Source organism: Phocoena phocoena, chromosome 20 (genome assembly GCF_963924675.1).
Source record: "Phocoena phocoena chromosome 20, mPhoPho1.1, whole genome shotgun sequence".
Taxonomy (NCBI): domain Eukaryota; kingdom Metazoa; phylum Chordata; class Mammalia; order Artiodactyla; family Phocoenidae; genus Phocoena; species Phocoena phocoena.
The window spans coordinates 8,808,916-8,819,927 of record NC_089238.1 but is presented as its reverse complement, the minus strand read 5'-3'; the positions used below and the strand labels follow the sequence as shown (position 1 = coordinate 8,819,927).

Here is an 11,012-nt window from a genome sequence, read left to right as displayed (position 1 = left end):
CAGAAACGGGTGGGAAAGCATCTGCACTCCCCCTCCCCCAACCTCAGCATGAGCAGTTCCTTGGGGTTGTTTTTTGTGTGTGTTTTTCTCTTCTTGACTGCCCTGCACGGCTTGTGGGATCATAGCTCCCCGACCAGGGATTGAACCCAGGCCCCCTGCCGTGAAAGCTCAGAGTCCTACCCACTGGACCACCAGGGAATTCTCACGAGGAGTGTTTGTTGACTGACTGCCTGATGCACTGATGGCAGGGCATCCGGAGTTGCCCCTGGTTCCCAGGGAAGATAGGCAAGGGCTCAAAAGACACGAGGCCAGGCGGGGACCACAGGTTTACTGGGGGCTCCACGCACGCACTCATGGCATCACACGACAACGGCATGGTTACTCGGTACACGCAAAGTGGCCTCCGCCCACAGCTGGGGCCCAGAGGCCGTGGGGGGCGGCCCCTTCCCTTGTGGCCCAGACCCGGCTGGGTGTCTTCCTCCGGGGCAGCTGAGGGACGGGGCTGCTGGGGTGGACCCCGGGCCTGGAAAGGGGAAGGGAGCAGGCTCGACCAGGGGCAGGACCGGGGGCGGGAGGGGCCGGCCCGCCCTCACTCCAGGGACTGCAGCATCAGCAGCTGTTTTAGCACCTTCGTCTGGCTGGTCTCTCGGATTTCGCCGGCCAGGAACATCTCGTCCACGACCGTGTAAACCTGAGTGAAGGGAGGGTGAGGGGAGACCTGGTGTGAGAGGTGGGGAGACCCCCAGGATGCTGGTCTAAACCCTGGGGGCTGGGGGCTCTGATGCCCAAGGGCCAGGAAACAGACCCCCGCAGAGGCACCAGGGCGGCTGCGGGGGTCCAGCCCACCCCCCTTCCCCCTCCTCCGGCCCCCTCCTCATCTCATCTTCACCAGGAGCCCACCTTGTAGAAGTTGAACACCAGGTCCAGTTCACAGACGTTGTGGAAATATTCGTTTAAGACCTGGGAGAGGAAGACAGAGGTGGTGAGAGATGGGCAGGGAGAGAGAGACACACACACAGAGACAGGAACAGAAGGCATCAGAATGAGATGGCCAAAAAAAGGCAGAGAGAAGCTGAGGAAAGGGGAGAGACAGAGACCAGAGGAAACATCGAGGAGGGCAGAGAAAGACAGTGGCCCTCCGCCCCCCGCCTCTGAGGGGAGGGCAAGGAGGGCCCATGCATCCCAACAGAAGGGACGCGAGGGACGGCGCCCGCCTGCCTGCGCACCTCCACAAAGTTGTGGATGGCCTCCAGGTAGGCCAGGTTGTTGTCGTTGACATCCACACAGATGCAGAAGTAGAGGCCGGCATAGCGTCGGTAAATGATCTTGAAGTTCCGGAACTGCGGAGCAGAGAGGCAGGTAGTCAGTGACAGGGTGTGCCCAGGACCCAGTGTGCTGGGCAGGGTGGAGCCAACATATTCAGTCCTGCGTTCCACGTGTGGTCCCTGAGGCCCTGTTCTGTGTCTGGCCTTGTGCTGGGGACACAGTGGTCCTGGCCCTCCCTGCCTAGGGCTCACTGTCCAGTGGAGACAGATTCATCCTCAGTCATCCCCTGAGTGGGCAGGGCTAGACTGTGAGAGCCCCAAGGGGGCAGGCAGCTGACCCAGGATGGGGGTCCGGGAGGGCTTCCTGGAGGAGGGGGCATCTGGACTGAGATCTGGAGGATGAGTAGGAGTGAACGGGCAGGAGTGCTTTAGGCAGAGGGAACAGACTCTGCAAAAGCCCAGAGCCCAGAGAGAGAGGCAGGGGTGTTCCACGGTGTCCATTCCCCTCTTTCTGTGGCTCCCTGTTGCCTCTGGAGAGAGTCAAACTCCTCAGCCCGGAACTAATCTACTCAATCATTCCACAAACACTGCCTGAGTACTTACTGTGTGGCAGGCTTTGTGCTGGGCAGTGCACACTCACCACCTGTAACCAAGACAATCTCAGCCTTGCCCTTAACTGAACCGTAAAATAAATACAAATATTACTACCTTATCACATACACACAATCCACGAATAAATATGCATGAACCAGGGACGCAGACTCTAATTTTATACGCATGTGTAAGTAGATAAAGTGATAGACACGTAGAGATATGAATACTGGCTTGCAAAGTTCCACGTCTTTGGCCAAAATCTGAAAAAGCCAGCCTGGCGTGTGTGCGTGTGTCGCCACCTGGTGGCGACTGCAAAAGCCAACACAAGTCCCTGATGTTTTTTTCTTTTTTTAAAAATAAATTTATTTTTATTTATTTATTTTTTTCACTGCATTGGGTCTCCGTTGCTGCGTGCAAGCTTTCTCTAGTTGCAGCGAGTGGGGGCTGCTCTTCGTTGCAGTGCGTGGGCTTCTCATTGTGCTGGCTTCTCTTGTTGCGGAGCATGGGCTCTAGGTGCGTGGGCTTCAGTAGTTGCAGCAAATAGGCTCAGTAGTTGTGGCACACGGGCTTAGTTGCTCCATGGCATGTGGGATCTTCCTGGACGAGGGCTCAAACCCTTGTCCCCTGCATTGGCAGGTGGATTCCTAACCACTGCACCACCAGGGAAGTCCTCAAGTCCCTGATTTTTATTTATTTTCTTCCTACTGTATCCTTTTGTTAATTCCTATACTTTGAGTATGTTCTCTAACTGTTTTTGGCCACACTGCTCAGCTTGTGGGATCTTAGTTCCCTGACCAGGGATTGAACCTGCACCCTTGGCAGTGAAAGCGCAGAGTCCTAACCACTGGACCGCCAGGGAATTCCCAGTATGTTTTCTAATATTATTACAGTAGTTCCTGCACATAATCCATGGATTAGTAAGACTATTATCAAGAATAAACCTACCTAAGGAGGTAAAAGACCTGTAGTCAGAAAACTATAAGACACTGATGAAAGAAATCAAAGATGACACAAACAGATGGAGAGATATACCATGTTCTTGGATTAGAAGAATCAATACAGTGAAAATGAATGTACTACCCAAAGCAATCTACAGATTCAATGCAATCCCTATCAAATTACCAATGGCATTTTTCACAAAACTAGAACAAAAAAATCTTAACATTTGTATGGAGACACAAAAGACACCGAATAGCCAAAGCAATCTTAAGAAAAAAAAAACAGAGCTGGAGGAATCAGACTCCCTGACTTCAGACTATACTACAAAGCTACAATAATAAAGAGAGTATGGTACTGGCACTAAAACAAAAATATAGATCAATGGGAACAGTGTAGAAAGCCCACACGTGCGCCACAACTACTGAGCCTGCGCTCTGGAGCCCGTAAGCCACAACTACTGAGCCCGCGTGCCTCAACTACTGAAGCCCACACACCTAGAGCCCATGCTCCGCAACAAGAGAAGCCACCGCAATGAGAAGCCTGTGCACCGCAATGAAGAGTAGCCCCCACTCACCACAACTAGAGAAAGCCCACGTGCAGCAACGAAGACCCAATGCAGCCAAAAAAAAAAAGACACATGCACCTCAATGTTCAGTGCAGCACTATTTACAATAGACAGGTCATGGAAGCAACCTAAATTCCCATTGACGACAGACGAATGGATAAAGATGTGGTACACATATACAAAGGAATATTACTCAGCCATAAAAAGGAACGATATTGAGTCATTTGTAGAGACGTGGATGGACCTAGAGACTGTTCTACAGAGTGAAGTAAGTCAGAAAGAGAAAAACAAATATTGTATATTAATGCATATATGTGGAATCTAGAAAAATGGTACAGAGGAACCGGTTTGCAAGGTAGAAATAGAGACATAGACATAGAGAACAAACATATGGACACCAAGGGGGGAAAGGGGGTGGTGGTGGGATGAATTGGGAGATTGGGATTGACATATATACACTAATAGGTATAAAATAGATAACTAATGAGAACCTGTTGTATAGCACAGGGGACTCCACTTGGCTGAACAGTAGAAACTAAAACAACTACACCCCAATTTAAAAAATAGTAATAAAAAAATTAAAGAAAAAAGAATATATCAGGGTGCTTTTTTTTTTTTTTTTTTTTGCGGTACGCGGGCCTCTCACCGCTGTGGCCTCTCCTACTGCGGAGCACAGGCTCCAGACGCGCAGGCTCAGCGGCCATGGCTCACGGGCCCAGCCGCTCCGCGGCATGTGGGATCCTCCCGGACCGGGGCACGAACCTGCGTCCCCTGCATTAGCAGGTGGACTCTCAACCACTGTGCCACCAGGGAAGCCCTCTACTTTTTTTTTAAACTGATACAGATACATGATCAAATGTTTGAAGGCCCCTGCTCTGGAGTTGAGGGTTCAAGACAGGAAGCCAAGAGGGCAGGAAAACTTGATCTGGAGAAGTTACCAACTGACTGTCATAGCTGGTGTGGCCTTGGCAGGATCTGACACTGAGCATCACTCTTCTTTTCTTGAAATTCGCCCTTTCCTGCTGTCATCCTCCTGGCTCTTTCCTGTCACCACTGTGTCACCAGCACTGCCCTGCACAGGGCTACATGCTGGAGTGGGCCTGGATTGGGAGCAACCTAAGATGCTCAGGCCCCCTTGTGACAGTTTCACCTGACCCGCCAGCCTTTCTGGCTACTCCTGTCTATTCGGGCCTCCCTGCCCCTCTCTGGGTCCCTCAGTTGCTGCCGTTTCTAGCACTCAGTGGGGGACCCACCCTGCGCCGGCAGCAGGATGCCCCGGGACAGCAGGCATCCCTTGACGTCCCCACTCCTCTCCCCTCATCCCCTCCTGGACATCTCAGCTGGGATGAGAACAGACACCTCAGGGCTGATCTTCACCTCAACCTGCTCTTTCCTGAGTCGGCTCCATCTGAGAAAGTGACAGCGCCCCCTACTGGTGGCTCCATTTTCTTTCACACACCTTATCCAATCTTTGGCCCTTCAGTTGGCTCTACCTTCAAAACGCTTCTCAGCACCCCTACTGCTTCCATGCCAGTGCCAGTCACCAGTATCTCTCACCTGGACCTCAGAGGTCACCTCCTGAGTGGTCCCCCTGCTTCTGCTCTTGTCCCCTAGAGAGGGATCCCTAAAGCCTAAGTCAACCCATGTCGCTCCTCCGCTCAAAACCCCTCCGTGGCTCCCGTCTCACTCAGAGCAAGAGCCCAAGTCCTCACCATGGCCCACAACACCCTGTGCCTTCTGCAATGATCTCATCTGTTCCCACCATCCTCACTGGCTTACTCCACCTCAGATACACTGGCCTTCTTGCTATTCTAGGAATGCCCCTGTACATTCCTGCTGCCTCAGGGTCTTTGCACTTGCTGTTCCCTGGGCTTGAAATGTTCCCTTCTCAGATATCATCTCCTTCCACTCCTCAATTTCTTCAGGTCTCGGCTCAAATGGCCCCTCTTCAATGAAGACCTCCTGACCAAACCATCTAAACCTGCATTCCAACCCCTGCTGTACACACCCCAGCAATTCCACCCCCCACAGCTGTTTCTTTTTTCTCCCTGACACCTATCACCACCCGATACACTGTATCTTTACTAACAGTCTCCCACCCACTAGAATGTCAGCTGTCAGCTCTCCAAGGGCAGGGACTGGGTCTGTTTTGTTCCCTGCTGTATCACCAGTGCCTAGAACATTGCCCGGCACACAGCAGTCCCCTGATTAATATTTGTTGAATTCTACAGGACAATCAGCCTGGTCTCTTGAACAGGCTAATCTCGTGGGAATTAAAGCTGGAGGCACCTCAATAAAGAGACCAAAGAGACATGGAAACCAAAAGCAATGCCAAGATCCTTGACTGGCTTTGGACAATCAGTTTTGATGATTTGGGGGAAATTTAAGTATTGACTGGGTATTAGAGTAATAGTAGTAAGGAAGTATGACTCATTTTATCAGGCCTGATGATACTTTGGTCATGGAAAGAAGTGTCTTTATTTTCTGAGATGTATCCTGAAATATTTAGGGATGAAACGTCATGGTCTCTGTAACTTACATATATTTTTTGGCTGTACTGCACGGTTTATGGGATCTTAGTTCCCCAACCAGGGATTGAACCCAGGCCCTTGGCAGTGAGAGTGAGAAATCCTAACCACTGGATTGCCAGGGAATTCCCCCATGATCTCTGTAACTTAATGGAAAACACTACAGCAAGGGATGGTTCATTATACCATTCCCTACTCTGTGTGTTTGAGCATTTTAAGTTTTTAAAAGGCACCAGAAAAATAAAAGTTGTTCGGCCGAAAAGAAGAGAAAAAGGTAAAACAAAAATGCAGGACTTCCCTGGTGGCGCAGTGGTTAAGAATCTGCCTGCCAATGCAGGGGACACGGGTTCGAGCCCTGGTCCGGGAAGACCCCACATGCCGCGGAGCAACTAAGCCCGTGCGCCACAACTACTGAGCCTGCGCTCTAGAGCCCGCGAGCCACAGCTACTGAAGCCCACGTGCCTAGAGCCCGTGCTCCGCAACAAAAGAAGCCACCGCAATGAGAAGCCCGCGCACCGCAACGAAGAGTAGCCCCTGCTCGCCGCAACTAGAGAAAGCCCGCACAGCAACGAAGACCCAATGCAGCCAAAATTAGATAAATAAATTTATAAAAATAAAAAGAAAAGCAAACTCTTAATACTATGAAATCTGGGTAGTTTGCAATCGACTTCTCTCCTGTTGTACTAACCTGTATGCTGGAAAAATTTCACACTAAAACGTACCCCCCAGGGCTTCCGTGGTGGCGCAGTGGTTGAGAGTCCGCCTGCCGATGCAGGGGACGTGGGTTCGTGCCCTGGACCGGGAAGATCCCACATGCCGCGGAGCGGCTGGGCCCGTGAGCCATGGCCGCTGAGTCTGCGCGTCCGGAGCCTGTGCTCCGCGATGGGAGAGGCCACAGCAGTGAGAGGCCCGCGTACCAAAAAAAAAAAAAAAAAAAACCCCAAAGTAAGGAAGACCGCAAGCATGTTGAATAAATGAATGTGGTAAGTAAGGAGGGCGTGAGGCATTATTGCCATTAGAGGTTCGGCAGGAGGCTGGGAAGGAGGGGTCAAAAGGAAGCAAGGAAGTGGGGGGTGCATTTTGGCCGGGGGTGGGGGGGTAGTTTCCCGTCACCTCCACAAAGTTGGTGTGTTTGGCATCTCGGACAGTGACCACAGCGTGCACCTCCTCGATCAGCTTCTGCTTCTCATCGTCATCAAACTGCATGTACCACTTGGCCAGGCGCGTCTTGCCTGCCCGGTTCTGGATGAGGATGAAGCGGATCTGGGGGCAGCAGGAGGAGGAGGGAGGGAGAGGGGTGGGGAGGGCGGGCCAGTGCTGGGCGGCCCTGCCCAACAGCCCCACCCATCCCCACAGGGGAGACAGGGCCCACGCGTCCCTGCGGCCTGTCTTCCAAGGGTCTCAGCCACGCCCCAGAGCCCAGCCAGGTTGGCCTGGCCACACGCTCCTGTCCCAGGTCCCCCCCAACACCCCCGTGATTTCTCTGGCCAACTCTGCAGTCATTTCTAGGGCACTAAGTCCCAGGCTCCACCAACTCTCCTCTCCCTGACCTTGGACAAAAGATCCGCCCCTCTAAGCCTCAGTTCCCCACCCCCCACCCCCACCCCGGCAAAACAAGTTTCCATAGAAGACCCACTTTGTCAGGGTGTTCTGAAGGTTAAATAAGTTTATAAATTTAGTCTAGTAGCTGGCACTAGCAGGTTCGCTCGGTGTCGGCTACGATCATCACCAGTGATGGCTAGGAAATGTGTTTTTATGATTCTGAAAAGCCAGCTCAATTCTCATAGGGCTCTGTGAACACTGAACAAGTTGATCCCGGAAGTGCTCTGTACGGTGCCTATTACATACTGAGTGCTAAAGAAAACGAGCTATTATGACTGAGGCATTTGACCAAGTGGCTAAGGACACAGACTCCAGAGCCCGAATGAATCCTGGCACTGCTGGTTGTGTGTCTGCAGGCAAGTTACTTAACCTCTCCGGACCTCAGTTTCTCCGTCTGTATAATGGATATAACGAGAGTACCTCCCTCAGGAGACTGTTGCAAGAGATATTAAATATAAGAGGTATAATACAGTGACTAGTACATACTAAGTGTTATACAAATATTAGTTCTTAGTAATATTATAATTCATCGGCATTTGACTTTGAGAAAACCGTGGCCCAAGTTCACGTAGCTAGGAAGCCTGCCTTTGGGCTCAGTTCTGTTTGAGATGGGCAGGCTTATGCCCGTTTTATAGATGAAGAAACTGAGGCTCAGAGAAAGGAAGTCTCGCAGCCAGAAAGCAGAGCTGGGAGTCCAAAGGCTTTCCTCTGAACCCCCTTACCCTCACTTGTGGGAGCCTCCACCCACTGGCGAGAGTCTGCTCTCTTTCCTAAGCCTCACTCTCCACACACTCCATCCCTCCTCCTCCAACCAATCAGGCTGCACAGAAACAGGATATTACACTCTCCTTCCAAGAACCCCTTCTGCTGAGCCAGGGAAAACCACTTCCTAGGGCAGGGGTCCTGGCAGGCAGGGAAAGTGCGTGGGGTGGGAGTTGGGGGGACCCATGCCACACAGCCACAGCCTGGGGGCAGAGCCAGAGATAGATGGGGTATCTAGGGAGGAGAGACATAGAAGCCAGTCTACACAGCTGAGGGAGAGCTCTGCCTCTTACTCCTAAGTTCCCTCACACACCTCTTCCTGTTTCTCCTCCCAAATAGAATCTCTCCACCTCAGGGAATCCACAATGAGAAGTCCCTTCCCTCCTGTATCCTCGCCCCTCTGATGTCCCCTCTTGATGCTCCCCAACCTTCTCTGTCTCCAAGCCCCCTACCCGGGAGTTGTTCCCTTTTGACTCCTGCTTTCTCCGTTTCAGTGCCCTCTGTCAGGTCGCCCCATCCCGATCCCCGGGGAGCGGTGACAAATCCAATGCCCAGTCCTTGTTCCCAAATCCCCATCCCCACCTCTCCCACTTCCATGCCTACTCCCTACTCTCCAAGACCCCTCCTCTTGCAAAGACCTACTCCATTGCTCCCCACTCGTTTCTAGCATTCATTCCCTACGCCAAGGCTTCTCCCTTTTATTGCACACTTTCCCTGACATTAAAGCCCCATTCCCTACAGTTGTCTACTTCCCGTCTCCAGGGTCCAGTCTCTTCCCCTCGAGATACCTCTCTCATCAGCAGTATCCGGCCCAGTTCCAACACCCCCTCCGCCTGCAATGTCAGCTTCCTGCCTCTAGAGACCCCCTCTCTCATATCACAATGTCTCCCATTCTTCAACTCTCCTGCCACGCTCCCAGAGTCCTCCTCTTAGGATGTCCCCTCCCCACCTCCAATTCCTTCTGCCCATCTCTGAGATCCTCCCTGATCTCTTGCCTCCCTGTTTCAAAACCCTCCAGCCACCTCCAGTGTCTCCCTCCCGCACAGCCCTCTCCCCTTGCCACCTGGTCTCCAAAGCTCCCTGGCCTCGAGAGCCCGGTACACTCCAGCGCTCAGAGCCACCTCCCGGTTCTCCCCTTCCCCGGCCTTCGATCGGCCCCAATCCCGAGAGCCCGCGCCCGGCCCAGACCATCGCACCGCAGCAGGGGCGGCTTGTCAGTATCCCACCGAGTCTCCAGTACCTGCACGTGGACCCACCCTTCCCCCGTCCCCAGCGTGGGCGCGCCCCCGTTACCATGGCGACCCCTGTCCGGACCCCAGAGGCCCCGGTCCCGCGGCTCCTGGGCGGCTCCGGCTCTAGCAGCTGCTGGGGGACCGAAGGCTAGAGCGGACTTCCGGGAGACGAACTCGCCCGCCCTCTCGCGCACAGCCCGCTGGGAATTGTAGTCCGGAAAAAAAATGGGTTCGCTTGTCTGGGAGGCAAGCCTGGGAAAAAAGCCGGTCTCGCTTCCCAGCATGCTGCGCGACTGTCCGTTTCCTACCTCACGGTTCGGACTCCAAATGCATGCTGGGAGCCGTGGGCGAATTGTAGTCCTCCGAGGACTACAATTCCCGATACGCTTGACGGCCAGCGAGGCGAGCGCTGCATCCTGGGAAATGTAGTTCCTCCAGCCTCCCTCCACCTCCCCGCGAAGGCGAGAAGGACAAGCTGGGAATAGTTGTTTTAAATAAGAAACTGCGTTGGGGGAGCTAGAAATGTAACTGTCTTTCCGTGTTCACCCAGTACTTTGTTTAAAATGTGTTGAGTGTTTTCTGCGGGAGACAGACAGTGGTTTAAGAGCATGAATTTGGAAGTCAGAACTGTGTGCAAATCCAGCCATCGCATTTCCTAGCACTTTGGGCCAGCAATTTCACCCCTAAACTCAATTTCTTCATCTGTAAAAGAGGGGTGATCAAGGGGTAACCTCAGTAGGGTTGTTGTAAAGCTTCGGTAAGTTTCCAAAGTACTTAGCACAGTGCTCAACACATGGTAAGTGCTCAATAAATATTAAAATCATGAATGTTCACTGTTAACATACATCAGGTAATAGGCGTCTTCTTACTTCCTATCCAGAGGTACACCTGCCTTCTTTCAGTTACCCAAACAGGCCAAGTGCTTTCCCACCTCAGTGCCTTTCCTTTGCGCTGTTCCCTGGAAATCCTTCCCCCATTTATTTGCTGGCTGACCTCTTCCTCTAGCTTAAACAGCACCTCCACAGTACTATATAGAGGACCCAATATACAAAAGTCCCCCTCTCTGACCCCTCAAATTCTCTAGGTCAGCAGTTAGTGTGATTTTTTTAAGCCTTTTTACGACTGTTAATGATTTATTTGGGGTGTGTGGGTCTGTTGTCTGGATCTCCCCTTAGGTCCCTGTTGAGAGCAGGGACCCTGTCTATTAACTCTATCTACATCACCTAGAACACGGTAGCGCATAGTAAGCACTCAGTAAAGGTATTGATACTGAGGGGAGACTTGCCCTAATAAAAACAAACCATATCCTAGAACAATGTAAATTAAAAGTGTAGTATTGGCAGAAGAACCAACACATAGCTATTGAATAATTGCGGGGGCAAAAAGAGGTCAGAGATCATTTCCGTCTCTTGCACTGCTTTATCTCCAACAGGGTTGGGACCAGGATAAGGTAAGCAATGAGCCCAGGGTGAAAAATTTAAACAGGTACTCACTCGGGACTTTCCTGGCGGTCCAGTGGTTAAGA

At 52.1% G+C, this 11,012-nt stretch overlaps 1 protein-coding gene across 3 annotated transcripts; it reads right to left on the bottom strand.

The window, feature by feature from the left end:
* Positions 1-307: 307 nt before the first annotated feature.
* Positions 308-9,696, bottom strand: AP2S1 (adaptor related protein complex 2 subunit sigma 1). 3 transcript variants are annotated; one of them, XM_065898773.1, is made up of 5 exons: positions 9,549-9,696; positions 7,005-7,154; positions 1,227-1,340; positions 901-960; positions 308-691 (listed from the first exon to the last, which is right to left on the bottom strand). In XM_065898773.1, exons 1-5 carry the CDS (start codon positions 9,549-9,551, stop codon positions 590-592), a joined length of 429 nt encoding a protein of 142 aa, XP_065754845.1. In that variant the 5' UTR covers positions 9,552-9,696; the 3' UTR covers positions 308-589. The 3 variants fall into 3 exon arrangements, with proteins under 3 accessions (XP_065754845.1, XP_065754846.1, XP_065754844.1); XM_065898772.1 differs by lacking the exon at positions 9,549-9,696 and adding an exon at positions 9,438-9,446 and having other exon boundaries at positions 590-691; XM_065898774.1 differs by lacking the exon at positions 901-960.
* Between the last annotated feature and the right edge of the window lie 1,316 nt (positions 9,697-11,012).

Coding starts and splice junctions, on each gene's coding strand:
- AP2S1 (XM_065898772.1), bottom strand. Junction 1,341..7,004: donor AACACACCAACTTTGTGGAG/GTGACGGGAAAC, acceptor TCTGCTCCGCAG/TTCCGGAACTTCAAGATCAT. Junction 692..900: donor TGGTGTTCAACTTCTACAAG/GTGGGCTCCTGG, acceptor CCCTTCACTCAG/GTTTACACGGTCGTGGACGA.